General features: G+C 40.5%; 1 protein-coding gene across 1 annotated transcript in view; it reads right to left on the reverse strand.

The window, feature by feature from the left end:
• Window positions 1–16,806, reverse strand: part of LOC133531279 (uncharacterized) — a 115,402-nt gene that overhangs the window by 88,414 nt on the left and 10,182 nt on the right. Inside the window, exons 4-11 of the mRNA XM_061869410.1 lie at window positions 13,739–13,909; window positions 11,368–11,463; window positions 9,721–9,819; window positions 9,172–9,263; window positions 6,362–6,448; window positions 3,265–3,333; window positions 1,108–1,156; window positions 231–406 (exon numbers count right to left, since the gene is read on the reverse strand). Of these exons, the coding sequence (XP_061725394.1) occupies window positions 231–406; window positions 1,108–1,156; window positions 3,265–3,333; window positions 6,362–6,448; window positions 9,172–9,263; window positions 9,721–9,819; window positions 11,368–11,463; window positions 13,739–13,909 (839 nt within the window). The remainder of the gene's footprint in view (window positions 1–230; window positions 407–1,107; window positions 1,157–3,264; window positions 3,334–6,361; window positions 6,449–9,171; window positions 9,264–9,720; window positions 9,820–11,367; window positions 11,464–13,738; window positions 13,910–16,806) is intronic.

Genomic DNA, 16,806 nt, shown 5'->3' on the forward strand with positions numbered 1-16,806 from the left:
TTTTGTAACGAACGCGGACAAACTGGTATTTTTTGTCTGTTAACGTTGTGCGAAATAGGAACGTGTTAAATTTATCTCGGAATTATCAACCTCACGATTGGCTATCGCGACCATGGCACATCAATTACGGAAAACGCTTCGTGAGAGTGAAACCACATACCTACGTATAGCGAGGAAGCGAAAGTGAACGAGCTCTGAGCGCGAGCCGTGGTCTTTAAAACTATACTGACCTGTAGTTTTGCTCGTAATCCCAGTAATCCTTGTAGCGCGGGTGCCAACGCGGGCCCCCGCGCGAGTACGGCCTCCTAGAGCCTCCTTGGCTCATGTTTGCTGCGCCATCACTTCCGATATCGATTTGCGCCGCAACACTCAACCACTCGGATCCGCACGAAAAAACTTGTATCCACTAAAACAATAACACTGCACTACACTAAAACACTGACGAAGCACTAATTGAGAAATATTATAGTTTTAGGACTCCACGGGAGCCCTAGCGGGTGCTGCGAGCACGGTGCTCCGACGCGAAGTAAGCGCAGACTGCGCGCAGGCGCGACAACGTCGAGGACGCGCGCTCTACCGGAAGACGAGGGAACTAAATTCGAAAACGACCGCGAAGGCCCTAATTTTTTGGTAATTAATTATTTACGTAATAACGCAAATGACACTCGTACTCTTAACTGGGTTAATTTGTTCTCGTTACCTCGATTGGATATCAAACGGCAAGCGGAATTGAGAATGCAGTTGAAATAATCCGTTCCAGAGTATTGATTTTATATTAGTCTTGCACGCGATGTTGTCATTTTAATTGAGTTACGTCTTAAATGTGTCCTGTTTGCTAAGTAAAATGAGGGCGTGTTATCGCGCACTTGAAATGGTTCTTCGACGCTCACATAATTAATGTGAATCACTTGGCGATGCGTGGTACTCACGCACTGGCGCACAACAGCACTAAACTAAAGCACTGAAAATGTTTTACACGTGTTTCTGGCACTGAAATCCATATTTCGCTGTAAATCTGTTGAGGAATGCGAAAAAATCCTGAGATAATAATGTAACGCTATGCGCCCGTCCGGACGACGATACGTAAGCCTCATAAAAAAAGTTTACACAACTCGCCCACATTGCGACCTCCTTGCTGCAGCGCTTTAACTTCTTCCTTTGCCAATGTGTAGTAATTTGTATACGGAAATTCTAAAGCGCTTCAGCGCTGTTTTTCTACCAACCCCGCCCCATTGTTATTATAATGCAGCCAACATGACGCACATAGTGCAGTGTGAAGTTAGCTACGGTAAACGTGACACGAAAGCGCGCTCTCCCTCTAACTTTGGGTCGAGAGAGAGACGGAGCATTATTCTTTTTATTTTGATTATTTGTGTACCGACACGGTGACTGTGTACAATCGTGCATTTTGTACAAAGATATTATTTTTACTATGAACTTCATCGCTTTATGTTGCGAAATCTCGTAGATTTAACCTCATTCAGAGCCAAATGGCCCTCATCCAGATTGAATATTCAAGAGATAAGGCGTAGGAAGCGGACGCGACACACTTAGATATCATAAAAAGAGAATATATGCTAATTTTGTCCCAACTTGTGACATTCTTGGTTTCGGCCAAGTTTAGTTGAAACTTGATAGTGAAGATTACGAAGCCAGTCTGGTTGTAGCATCAGCTGAATTAGGCATAAACACTAAACAAGTTTTTAAATAAACATTAGGAGCCGTTATGAATCTGCGAGACAAAGATCTCGTTTACCGCCGTTATGTCGTTTAGACTCCACCATTTTGGCCACTGGCTTCTCAATTTTCTCATCCTGTTTTAAATTTGACTGATTTTAGAGAAATGGAACCCCACTACGTCCCTACAAGGGCGTAGCCAGCCAGTGAACTAGGGGGGGCAAATTGATATCGCCGGAGGCGTAGGAAGGGGCAGACGCCGCAGCATTCAAGCTCTAGGGGGGGGGGGGGGGCACCATTTAAATAGGTGGCCTACTATACCTAGAGTACTTGAACAAAAAAAATCAAATCATAGACAGCGCACTTCACTCCGTCAATAACGCCTAGGTTATTAGCTACTCTGGAGAGATTTGGAACTATTATTTATAGCTGACAGCTGGACACTTGCAACAGTTCTACCATAAGAGATGTCACTCCTCTTAATTCCACACTCCATATTTGGTAAGTTCAAACAGACTGAGTTTTATTATTCCAGATTGGGGATAAAAGTATAAATTAATAAAAAAACTATTTAATTTAAGAAACATTTAATTCTTTAATCTTTTACATAAATAAGGTACGGTCACGGAATTATATAGTCGTGACGTAATTACAATATGAAATCCTCTATGTCAAATTAATCCTACATGGCGCAACTATTAAAGTACGTGACTGTACATTACAATTTGTTGCTTTTTTTTTATACCACGACGGCAAACGAGCATACGGCCCGCCACCGAAGCTCGTCACCGTTTCTTTGAATATTTTCATTCGTCTTGTGAAGTGCGTGGTAAGATTAAATTCCAAAAGACGCCAAAGACGTCATATGACGCACGCGGCTACAGTCCAATATCAACCTTCATGCGTACCGACAAGGTTCACGATTACGCGCCGCGTACGATACGCGTGGCGTTCAAAAGGTTAAATATTTCGGTTTCCTCATGTTACACCTTGTATACGAAATATCATGAAGGAAAACATAGTGAGGAAACCATACTCCCAATAAGGCCTAGTTTGCCCTGTGGGTTGGAAAGGCAAACGGCAGTCGCTTTCGTAAAAACTAGTGCCAGTGCCATTCTTAAGACGAGCGAAGGGCTTCAAATGAGCAAAATGCCATGAATAATGATGAAAAAATTATATGCAATTTGTACGAAACATTATTTGATATTCACCAGTCACTTTTCGGTGAAGGAAAACATCGTGAGGAAACCGGACTAATCCCAACAAGCCTTAGTTTACCCTGGGTAGGAAGGTTAGATGGCAATCCCTTTCGTAAAAATAATCGGACAGACAGACGGACATGACGAATCTATAAGGGTTCCGTTTTTTGCCATTTGGCTACGGAACCCTAATTACGGCCTACGCCAATTCTGGGGATTAGTTGTCAAGCGGAGCCCAGGCTCCCATGAGCCGTCAAATACCGGGACAACGCGAGGAAGATTTGCATCTTTATCGCTCTTCCATGTTCGAGCGAGAGGCAAATAGAATAGATGAACGAATAGCGATGGAAGTTCGCGGTTATAGTCCAGTCAGCAATTTCAGGCCTACAGGGTGTAGTCGTTAGGGTCGTACAGCTCCGAGAGCAGCCTGTATATGTAAGACGGCGAGCTGCCGCCACTGAAACAAACATGTACATAATTATATCATACTTCGAAATCCATACTAATTAAAAGGATTTAATTAAAAGGACTAAGGAAAGGAAGGAGTTTTGACGACCGGTTTGGCCTAGTGGGTAGTGACCCTGCCTACGAAGCTGATGGTCCCGGGTTCAAATCCCGGTAAGGGCATTTATTCGTGTGATGAGCATGGATATTTGTTCCTGAGTCATGGGTGTTTTCTATGTATTTAAGTATTTATAAATATTTATATATTATACATATCGTTGTCTAAGTACCCTCAACACAAGCCTTCTTGAGCTTACTGTGGGACTTAGTCAATTTGTCTAATAATGTCCTATAATATTCATTTATTTATTTAAAAGGGAAGTATACGACGTGGACGGTCACAAAAAGAGAAAACGTTTTTTCACTTCTAAATATTTTCCATTCTCAATGATTTATAGGTTATCCTTTTTTTTTTCAAAATTTTCAAAACAATTTTTTTATTTTCAAAAAAGTGAAAACTAACCTAGAATATACATATAAAGGTCTTAGCACACTATTACAACTCAACAGCCACTCGACTCAAAATTAAATATTGAAATTAAAGCCTTATCTTGTATGTCCTACAGTACAATGTTTAACATTTAAGTACTGTCGGGTGGTCTACGCGTCGTCCACTCGTCGTCCACTAAGCTGAACCAAAAGTGAGTTGAGTTGGTGTGGAATTGATATAGTGTGCGAAGACCTTAATGCTGAAGCGGTCGACATCAAAATCAAAGTGATTTGTTAAGATTTAGTTAGTGGAAAACGTTTTCTCCCGAAAAGGAATTTCATAGAAAAATTACCGTTAATTCGTTATATTCGAAAAGCTATTCTTCCCTATTAAAACAAAAGAACATTACTTTTTCAATCCCACCACAAAAATAATCGGACAGACAGACGGACATGACGAATCTATAAGGGTTCCGTTTTTTGCCATTTGGCTACGGAACCCTAATAAGTACGCAAATAAATATAACAACCCACAACCAAAAGTGCAAAATGTCTCGCCTCTCTACGAGGCATCAGGCTGGATATACTGACGGTCTGACAACTGAATCAACAACCAATCAAAAAGTATAAGTACAGGGTGGCCAAATAAGAAGTATACATTTTGTTTTTAAATTTTAACTGTATTAAGTTCAAAAATTATTAGGTATTGTTTTAAAAATATATTCTTCAGGGTTGGCAAATTCATGCGAAACATAATGTCTGACATATGTCCACCTCTAACAGCAGGCAAATGTAAGCCCTTATCATCCCAATGTTCAGCATCTATTCGCACATTTTTGGCATTATCTTAGTACATTTGTGTCGAATAGTCGGTTTTAACTGTTTAAATTTCATCAGCTCGTTAGCATAGACACGTAATTTTAGATAGCCCCACAGAAATAAGTCAAGAGCTACAAAATTTGGAGAATTTGGGTGCCAATCACTGTCACTTTTTTTCAAAATTAATCGAGCAAACAACGTGTTTTAAACAACAGAAACATTTGAGATAAAATTGCTTGCTGCTAGTGGTATACATTTGGCAGAAATTATCTTCCGTATACAATTGCCAACCCTGAATAATATATTTTTGAAAAAATATTTAATAAAATTTCCACTTAATGTAATTAAAATTTAAAAACAAAGTGTATCATTCTTATTTGTCCACCCTGTACCTGGGCGACCGAGCTTTGCTCGGTTATAACTATTTATTGTAATATGGTGGTGTATAGGTTATAATCTTAACTACATTTTTTTTACTAAATGAAACTTGTCTAAAACAATAAAAATTAAAAAATTATATATAAACTTGAACATATAAAAAAAATAAACAAAAGTTAGTCACCGGGCGAGATTCGAACCCGTAACACTCGTTTAGCAGTCCGCGTCTTAACCCGCTGGACCAGACGGACAGTGGCCGGCAACACGAAATTAGCGACCATATTCTGCGTCGTAAGAAAAACGCATGAAAACTCGAAAACACGCATTTTCCCAAACATAAGACTAATCTAGATCGATTGTATACCCCCAAAAACCCCCATATACCAAATTTCAGCGAAATCGTTAGAGCCGTTTCCGAGATCACAGAAATATACATATATATATATACAAGAATTGCTCGTTTAAAGGTATAAGATAAAAACAATAATTTCCTTTGCAGCTGTCGGACGTTAGACCGTCAACATCTCCAGCATCTGAGGATGTACTATAAAACTTAAATAATTAATGAAAATTGGTAGTTATCTCAGTAGACGAAAATGTTAGACAAAAAGTGCGAGTCATTGATGTATAGTACTAGAGTTGGCATCCGTAACAAAATGTTACCGCACCTCTAAAAGTACCGGCACTTCATGGCGTTTAGTACGTCTTCGACTACTGGCGAGATGCCAAGCATAGAATAAAAAAATATAATAAAATAAAAAATGCCTTTCTGCGTTATGAAAATGTATTCTAATATTATCAATCCACGCGAAAGACCTCTTGTTTATTTTGTGTCTTTAACAAATTGTGTCCGCCATTTTCTGCGTTTGACGTCTGTCACTAAGCTAAAGAATAATAGCTAGCCAGAGGCGAAACTGTTATGACAACTGTTCATTTTCTGCCTAAATACGTACTGTGAAGAACCTGGATGAAATGTATTTATTTCCTTTTTTTTATACTACATCGGTGGCAAACAAGCATACGGCCCGCCTGATGGTAAGCAGTCTCCGTAGCCTATGTACGCCCGTAACTCCAGAGGAGTCACATGCGCGTTGCCGACCCCAAACCCGACCCCCCCCTCGTTGAGCTCTGGCAACCTTACTCACCAGCAGGAACACAACACTATGAGTAGGGTCAAGTGTTATTTGGCTGCTGTTTTCTGTAAGGTGGAGGTACTTCCCCAGTAGGGCTCTGCTCTAGATCTGGAATGAGATCCACTGGCTGTGCCCCACCACACTAAGCGAGATGACATTCACAATGCCCATACCTCTCTTTTGGAACTGTTTTAATTAGTTTAATATTAGTAGTATACTTACAGATTGGTGATGTACAGGGTGACGTTGTCGGCCGGGATGAGGTCGTGACGCGGCGCGTACACGTGAGCAACTCCGCTTTCTGCCGCCCTGTATATTAACATAATAATACATTACGATACAAGTGCGAAAAATAGGAAATTCGAAACGAGTGGCGATAAATTAAAACACGACCGAAGGGAGTGTTTTAAATCGACACGAGTTGCGAATTACCTATTCGCACATGTATCGTACAACGTTTTACAGTACATATGGCCCTTTAAATGTTCGACACAGTAACGTAATATGCTACTTCTCGCACTAGTGCTATAAAGTAGCCCCATATGTACTGTAATAATACATTACGATACAAGTGCGAAAAATAGGAAATTCGAAACGAGTGGCGACAATTTAAAACACAACGAATAAGCGTTGCGATTCAGCGAGGAAATGCTGCCAGTATCTTTGGCACTATGCCCCAGGGGCCCTCTTTAGATATAGATTTTTAGTTTTTAATTAGTTCAAGTTTTTATTGAACTTTTATTCACATTTTACTGTCACTCAACGCTTTTAATCATAGTTAGACTTTAAAAGATATACTTACCGAAGGGAATGTTTTAAATCGACACATGTATCGTACAACGTTTTACAGTACATATGGCCCTTTAAATGTTTGACACAGTAACGTAATATGCTTATTTGCACACTAGTGCGGTAAAGTAGCACCATATGTACTGTAATAGTACATTACGATACAAGTGTGAAAAATAGGAAATTTGGAACGAGCGAAGGGAGTGTTTTAGTTAGACACGAGTTGCGAATTACCTATTCGCACATGTATCGTACAACGTTTTACAGTACATATGGCAAATTAAATTTTCGATATAGTTACGTAATGTGCTAATTATCGCACTAGTGCGGTAAAGTAACGCCATATGTACTGTAAAAATTGTTAAACTTTATGGGCACAACTGTCACTATAGAATGAAAAACTATTATTTACACGCTATGTAAGATAAAAGAGAAACGATTGTAATAGAGAGGTACGTCTAAGAAAAAAAACCGGTCAAGTGCGAGTTCGTTTTACTCGCGCACCGAGAGTTCCGTACCAACTTTAAATTATCCTGTGTAACAATAAAGGCCAAAGAGTTTTGATCAGAAGTACTTATACTAAGTATAATTGTGTACTGCGCCATCTATCGGCAACTAAGGACCATGGGCAACTTTGTATGGAGCCTGGACCCAACGCCAACAGAAATGAGAGTAAGGTCATTAGATAGGTATTTCTATGCACTTCATTTTGTTCTATGGGCACCAAGCGGAATTCCATTGCAGAACTGAGATATTGGAATTTTAGCCAAAATGTCACCCTTATTACCTAGGCAATAGAGTCCAAGTAAGTAAATTAATTACTGCAGGGTAGATGTTCGCGCACCGCCGGGCGAGCACACTGAATGATTTGCCGCGCTGGCCCGGCGGTGGACTATATTGCCTAGGTAATAAGGGTGACGACATTTTGACTAAAATACCAATATCTCAGTTCTGCAATGGAATTTCGCTTGGTGCCCATAGAACGAAATGAAGTACATAGAAATACCTATCTAATGACCTTACTCTCAACTCTGTTGGTATTGGGGCCATTTTGACGCATAGTCCTTTGCGCGATGTAGTGCATGCATATTGGTTTATCGCGATAATTCTCTATCATTTGAACCGATTTCAAAAATAGTCTTTAATGTAATCTCAAGTGTACTAAACACACGTAAAGTTGGTTAAATTGCAAACTGTATAAACGTCAGTATAATTAAAACTCATTTATTCTATTTTTGTATGAATCAGTGACATAATAAAATAAAAAAAAGCTAGAACTCCCTAGGGAGTTATAGCTTTTTTTTCCACAATCCTTAACTCCTGCGGGAACAAAATAGGCCCTTGTCCTTCAGTACACCTGCATGAAATAGGATATTTTTCGAGCAAGTGTGATTTTATTTTATTATTCAAATTAGTTGCACAGCATTACAGTATTACTACTAAGGCACTGCGAACTACAAAACATATTAAAAAAACCGGCCAAGAGCATGTCGGGCCACGCTCAGTGTAGGGTTCCGTAGTTACTCTTCCGTCACAATAAGCTAAACTGGAGCTTAAAGTATAGTAAATTTTTAACCAAGGGATGAAACGGTACCTTTCACCCGAGTTAAACAAATAGGCAAATTTGCATAATTAGTACCTAATTAAAGTAAGTCTTTTTACTGTGAAGGGAAAACTTTTTGCGATAACTCAAAAACAGCTAAACTGATCATGTCCGCTATAGTTTTCATTTAATGTCTTTCTTAAGCTCTACATCCACGATTTTTTTCATATGTTTTGGACCTATGGTTCAAAAGTTAGAGCGGGGGGGTGGGGACACATTTTTTTTTATCTTTCGGAGCGATTATCTCCGAATATATTCACTTTATCAAAAAATGTTTCTTGAAAACCCCTATTAGTTTTGAAAGACCTTTCCAGCGATACCCCACACTCTAGGGTTGAAGCGAAAAAAAAATTTCACCCCCACTTTACGTGTAGGGGAGGTACCCTAAAAAAAATTAAATTTTTAGATTTTATTGTACGACTTTGTCGGCTTTATTGATTTATATATCCATGCCAAATTTCAGCTTTCTAGCACTAACGACCACGGAGCAAAGCCTCGGACAGACAGACAGACAGACAGACGGACATGGCGAAACTATAAGGGTTCCTAGTTGACTACGGAACCCTAAAAATACAGAGATACGAGATAAAACAAATAACAACAAATACAATTTAAACATTAGATTATGTATAAAAGTTACTGGTAGGGCAGGGCGTGGTGCGGCGCGGCGAGCTGCGGCGGCTCGCGCGCGTGCCGCGGGCTCAGCGCGTGCAGCGCGCACAGCGCCACCACCTGCGGGGCAAGCACTTCTTTATAAATAGGGGGGGGGGGGGGGCTGATTTTAGTACCGACGAGGAGGACTTTGCAAAGCTCGAACAAATCAGTTGCTGTTTGCTACTCAATATGTATAAAATAGATTGTTAGGTGTTAATTTACTATACAATTTATAAAATTGAAATTGTGTCTTTAAATAACTTCTGTCTACGTTTTTCTAGTAATATTCTGGTGCTTCAATTCATTTCAAGCATGGTGTGAAATAACTTATTTTAAATACAGTGAACATCCCTATACATAACGTTGTTAACATATTATTGCACGTGCCTATGTAAAATACAACTATGTACAACTTATCTGCTTTGCCTAAAGGTTGACTGGTAGAGAATGCGTTACGGCATTAAGTTCGCCTATTGTACAGTGTGTTTTCTTATGTGCAATAAAGATTAAATAAATAAATAAATAAAATAGTTACCGGCACTCCGTAGTGCTTGGCGGCCGCGGTGACGGCGTGCAGCCCCGCCGCGCCCAGCGCCGCGCCGCCCGCCAGGGCCGCGTGCACGCTCACCACCACCTTTACCACAAATTAACTAAATTATTTGTATGTTCAAGCTAACTTAAACAAATTTAATAGTACATTGTGCAACGAGGGGGGTAAGTGAAATTTTGGATACGAGGGTGTTTGGAGGGAGGGACCCGAGTTTGCAATATTCTTACCCCCGGAGTTACACACAATGGGCCGCGTCCACACTCACCACCACCTTTACGACAAATTAACTAAATTACATGTATGTTCAAGCTAACTTAAACAAATTTGATAGTACATTGTGCAACGAGGGGGGTAAGTGAAATTTTGGATACGAGGGTGTTTGGAGGGAGGGACCCGAGTTTGCAATATTCTTACCCCCGGAGTTACACACAATGGGCCGCGTCCACACTCACCACCACCTTTACGACAAATTAACTAAGTTATATGTATGTTCAAGCTAACTTAAACAAATTTAATAGTACATTGTGCAACGAGGGGGGTAAGTGAAATTTTGGATACGAGGGTGTTTGGAGGGAGGGACCCGAGTTTGCAATATTCTTACCCCCGAAGTTACACACAATGGGCCGCGTCCACACTCACCACCACCTTAACGACAAATTAACTAAATTATATGTATGTTCAAGCTAACTTAAACAAATTTAATAGTACATTGTGCAACGAGGGGGTAAGTGAAATTTTGGATACGAGGGTGTTTGGAGGGAGGGACCCGAGTTTGCAATATTCTTACCCCCGGAGTTACACACAATGGGCCGCGTCCACACTCACCACCACCTTAACGACAAATTAACTAAATTATATGTATGTTCAAGCAAGAAGCAAAAAAACGAGGAGGACGGCCCCATCTGACATGGTGGACGAGTATGGCCAAACTATTGGAAAAAGCCCAACTACTAGGACAACAACTAGAAGGACAAGGAGAGCCGACCCCACCTAATGTGGGATAAGGCAAAGCAAAAGAAGGAGATATGTATGTTCAAGCTAACTTAAACAAATTTAATAGTACATTGTGCAACGAGGGGGGTAAGTGAAATTTTTGATACGAGGGTGTTTGGAGGGAGGGACCCGAGTTTGCAATATTCTTACCCCCGGAGTTACACACAATGGGCCGCGTCCACACTCACCACCACCTTAACGACAAATTAACTAAATTATATGTATGTTCAAGCTAACTTAAACAAATTTAATAGTACATTGTGCAACGAGGGGGGTAAGTGAAATTTTTGATACGAGGGTGTTTGGAGGGAGGGACCCGAGTTTGCAATATTCTTACCCCCGGAGTTACACACAATGTTTTTCATCACACTTGCGAAGAAAAAACTAAATTTTAAGCAAAATAATTCTTAAATACGGTGACATATCAAACATGCGTCCGCCATTTTGTTGGGTTAGTGAATGTTTCATAGAAAGTTTATATGTGTGTAGATAAAATAGTGTATGTAACTGCACATAATTATGCATTTAAACACTCGTGTAATCTTTTTAAGAAACTCACTTCGTTCGTTTCTTAAACCCACACTCGTGTATTTTAATGCCTTTTATTATGTAGCAGTCAAATAAAATACTAATACCTACCTTATTAACGCGCGACATGACGGCGCACACGGCGGCGGCGCCCAGCACGGTCACGGGCACTCCCGCCGCGCTCAGCCGCGCCGCCATTGCGTGCGACTGCAAAACAATTTTCATTTTTGCTCTGAAAGTGGGTCATTGTTGATTTATAAAGTGCGCAGAAAGTGATGCGTTTCTGCGCTAGTGCGGAAAAATGGTGTAATCCCACGAGCAACTACTCTAGGTGGAAACAAATGGAGTAATCCCGCATTGGATCTTTTTTTAGTAAAAATGATACCTAGTGATTTTTAAGCGTTGAATACAAATATTAGGAACGGTAAAAAAGCGTCTACGTCGAGTTTTAACGCGGCGCTTTTTGAGCTCTTGTGCGAATGAGACCTAATTCTCTTGGGGATTAGATGATCGGCTCTTTATCATTTGTCACCATACCTGTCACGTTCCAACAAGTATGTAAGCGCGAAAGTGACGGACATAGTGACAAGTGATAAAATTGGAACCATGCTGCCACCGCTAAGGAAGGTCTTGTGTATGTATGCCGTAGGTATCTTATACCTTTATCGAGAATTCTTGTATATTTATACATATATTTTGGGCACTCAGAAACGGCTTTAATGTTCGATGAAATTTGCTACATGTGGGTTTTCGAGGGCGAAAAATCGATCTAGCTGGGTCTTATCTCTGGGAAAACGCGAATTTTTGAGTTTCCGAACAAAGCTTGGTTTCCCTGATATTGTATAACAACTATAGGGACTGTGCGCGTTGGAGGGTCTGCCATCTTGTGGCCTGAATCGGAACCACAAACATGTACATTGACACTTCACTTCACACCAAAGCAACTGCTGCCCACCTACCATTTTTCTTGTGCACCGTAGGTTCTGCCATCTTGTGGGCTACATTGGAAGCATAAACTTACACACCTACAGTTTATGCACGATCCCTTTTGACACTGACACCAAAGTTAAGGTCACACACAACATTTGTAACTAAATTAGTGTTATTTTTCTTAAGAGCCCATCAACGTGCTCACTAGCGCCACTGCTAAATAATTGTGATTATTTATATTTAACGATAGATATTTAAAAAGGGGGCCGCTACGTACTGTATTTTGTATTTAAGTACCTTTTGAATACATCATAATTTTTACGTTGCTGGATTTGTCAATCTAGGCGTCCGAAGTTAAAACGGCCGTTTTTGTTTTCAATTCATAGATCGACGAATCCAGCAACATATAAACTAGTTTGATGTATTCAAAAGGCACTTAAATACAAAATACAGTATGTAATCGTAGCGGCCCCCTTTTTTAAATATCTATCGTTAAATTTAAGCATTCACAATTATTTTTCAGTGGCGCTAGTGAGCACGTTGATGGGCTCTTAACCAAATAGATTCTTCAAGATATCGCTTAAAAATATCGTGTTCTTAAATAGGTTTTACTCATTCGTTAATTCACTTACTGTATTTAGATGTGTTTCCAATCATTCACCTTTTCTGTGGACACCTATACGTCTCGCGTCGGATGATGGCTCCCATGACAGTTAATTTTTAGGGTTCCGTACCCAAAGGATAAAACGGGACCCTATTACTAAGACTCTGCAGTTCTATTTGTCTGTCCGTCTGTCACCAGGCTGTATCTTATAAAGCGAGATAGACAGTTGACATTTTCACAGATAATGTATTTCTGTTGCCACTATAACAACAAATGCTAAAAAGTACGGAACCCTCGGTGGGCGAGTTCCACTCGCACTTGTCCGGTTTTTTATATGGAGTAGCTGTCACGTCAGGCGGGCCGTATGCTTGTTTGCCACCGACGTGGTATAAAAAAAAAACGTCAAGACATTTTTTTAGAACTAATTAATTTATTAAGAAAAAGTTAAATACGGTACAAACATCCCGAACCAAGGACCATCGACTTCATAGGCAAGGTCACTACTCACTAGGTCGTCAATAAACAAGTAACCGTCAAAAATATTTTTGACACACACTTTTATTGCCGACTGCACTTTCTCTTTTTTGTATGTATATCAAGTACTTCTGGAAACCTTTAAAACGAGCCTAAATTCAACGTGTTTACCTTATCCCATCGAAGAGTTCCTTTGGCTACCTTCTGACTGCATCATCAGATCAGCTCCATGTTAGCATACTATTGCATTGTCATCAGAAATACGGAAGTATACCAAATTTCAGCTCAAACAGACACCAGGAAGTGGTTCTAATTTAAGTTACAAGATTTGAAGCACATATATATTAATATGTAGATTTATACCAAGAAGATACGCGGTGAAGCTAAATAAAAGTGTGTAAAAAGTGTGTAATAAAAGTGTGTAAAAAGTGTGTAGAAATAGGTAAGTTACTTGTAATCAAAAAGGTATTTTACCTCGGCAACGTCAGTTCCTTCTGCCAGCAGCAGTCGGTACCGACGCGCTGAACGAAGGAAACGTTCAGTGAGTTTGCTGGCCCCGTATGTGAGGATCATCTCGTCTGCCTGAACGTGCTCCTTGGCTTGCGAGCTGATGGCGGCAGCTGTGCCTTCCAGTTCTGTGCGTAGCTGGAAAAAGACGTTGAATAGGTGGTAAATAAATTAATAATATCCAAATTTGCAGTATGTTTGTCAGTAAAGTCCGGACTCGTCCTGAGAGTCGCGAAGTTAGAATCTCGACACAATGCGAACTTTAATTCGTTTGTGGTGTGAGTTCCGACTGAACGTCTAGCGACCTAGCGACTTTGGACCCGGGTATGTCCTTAAACTACGTCCAAACGAGAGGTATGGGCAATGTGAATGTCATCTCGCCTTGTGTGGTAGGGCACAGCACAGCAGATGTCATTCCAGATCTAGAGCAGAGCCCAACTGGGGAAGTACCTCCACCTTACAGAAAACCGCAGCCAAATAACACTAGATCCTACTCATAGTGTTGTGTTCCTGCCGGTGAGTAAGGTTGTCAGAGCTCAACGAGGGGGGTGGGGTTAGGGTCGGCAACGCGCGTGTAACTCCTCTGGAGTTGCAGGTGTACATAGGCTACGGAGACTGCTTACCATCAGGCAGGCCGTATGCTTGTTTGCCACCGACGTATTATATAAAAAAAAAAGACCTTCAGTAAGGAGGAGTTTTGGCCGAAGGGTGTCAAGTTCCGGCGGTTCCGAGGCCGGCTCCCTGACACTGCGGGATTGCGTAATGCATCGCAACCATAATGTCATTTGTAGTGTTTAGTCTTAAGATAAGATCCTGGGACCTGTCCGAAGCGACGACGGCTCCTGGAGGATCCGGAAAAATGCCGAGATCGAGGAGTTGGTGGCTGAGCCCAATATCATCGGCGTAACTAACTCCCACAGACTTCGCTGGCTCGGTCACCTACTCAGAATGGGGGAGGATCGCGTAGTCAAGGAAGCGTACTTGGGGCGACCAACCGGCCGTCGACCGATCGGGCGCCCCAGGTACCGCTGTTGTGATGTCGTGGAGGCGGACCTGCGTCGGCTGAATGCCAATTCATGGCAGGAAACCGCGCTGGATAGGGACAGGTGGCGTTCTCTCGTTTCGGAGGCCAAGATTCTTTTTGGATCACTGAGCCAAAGCAGTTTTTAAGATATATTGTTATAATATGTATGTTAGTTTTAAGGTATTTATTTATGGGCCACTAGTTGCCTGAAATAAAGATTTTCATTCATTCATTATTACACAATATTATGCGAAGTAAAGGAGAAAGTTCTGGTAAACACATTAACTAGGGCTCCGAGGTAGTCCTTATTTCAAGAATATAAACCTGTGTAAAGGGAGAATAATTAATAGAATCATCACTGATGTAAACCGCTAGATAGAAATTTGCTTTCAGTAATTACTAATTACTTACGGTATCATTTTATGGGAATCAATCCAAAAATATTAGTAGCGGTATTTGCTACAACTGTTCCAAATTTCAGCTGTCTCCGTCAAACGGTCTTTGAGAAACCGAATTTAACCAATTTGCAAGACCGAAGCGATTCCATAAGTATTCCGTGAACATTTTGTACGGAACACTAGAAACTAAATTTTGTGTGATGTAATTAAAGGATGACCCCTCACCGACGCAGTACCCAAAACCGTTTTCCAACTAGGGGCACCGAGCATCTACTGTCACGATTGAAATTCGGATAACGGCTTTTTTCACGACTTGACATGCGTTTATTCGACTTGAAATGTAAGTAACCCGTTTAAAATAATTTTAATATGTTCACTCTATCCCATTCAACTTTAAGCGCTATATTTAAGGGGGTCCCTAACGCCAATGACCTTCGATCTGAATCCCTTAGTTTTCTAATGTTTTTAGTAGCTAATCATATTAACAGCAACGGCGGTAAGCAATATAGTATCCCATATTTACTTCAAAGTTCATTATCTTCGAGATATTTGGCATCAAAGTTGAAGAATTTTAGGCCAAAAAACTGGTTATCTGGCCATAACTTTTCTGTTAATTATTTTAAAATTAAACTCTCTGACAAATATTTAGAGACGTCAAAGACGAACCCAGATATGTAGATCTCATCTATGTAAGATCCTCCATAGCAGTCTAGTAACGAAAATAGTGTTTGTTTAGACAATGTTTATAAAAATCATAAAAAAATAAGTATTAGTTTCTTCCAAAAGCCGTTAGACAAAAATAGAGATAAAAGATTAAAGAACCGATAGCCGTTTGTCTTATAATTCTCTCTGTAGTGCAAATGAAGGAGTGACGACTCAAACCTCGCCAAAAATCGACGAAAACCGCGGGGAGCCCCTTAAACAAAGAGTTTGGTTACAAATGCCCCGTCACACTTATCGATCGTTGTCACACTTGTGTTCTTGACCGCATTTAGAGACTAAAATGTGTCAAAATTTCCTGAAATCGATCTTGTTTTAAAGATAATGACAATTTTTGTGAAAATTTGTTTCTGTTATTACTTAGTGAAAAACGCCTTTTTAGCTGTGACGTGCCACTATGAGACTTGGTTTAGACATACCTACTGACAGACATTTAGGTTTCAAAGTAAACTCGCATTTTTTATCTGTTAAAAATAAAGCTTTACTTATTCGTTGTAATTATAAATATCGTGTCGTGTGCAGAAAACACAAAAAAAAATTTTTTTTGATGAATTTCGCCAAAACTCATATAACATTTTTTTTTCCTTACCTCAGGAATGCAATTTTATCTGTCGGGTGTGTAATTGGCTCACGGTGCATACAGTAACACACTAGCAGTGAATTTGTATAGAACTACAATGCTGTTTCAAAAATAATCGCCCAAAGCTTTCGCTCCTTGTACTAAAAAAAACTATCACCTCAGCCACATGTTCTCGCGCAGGCTCCCTAGGGTCTTCTGTCATCGCAGTGGTATTCTTCCTAGGTGAAGTTAATACTAATCGTGGGAGGGAAGCATCGCCGCCCGCGCGCGCTTCGTCTCGTAACGCGCGCAGCACACGGTCGGCCATGTTAGC

The sequence above is a fragment of the Cydia pomonella genome, chromosome 25, assembly GCF_033807575.1.
Source record: "Cydia pomonella isolate Wapato2018A chromosome 25, ilCydPomo1, whole genome shotgun sequence".
Taxonomy (NCBI): Eukaryota; Metazoa; Arthropoda; class Insecta; order Lepidoptera; family Tortricidae; genus Cydia; species Cydia pomonella.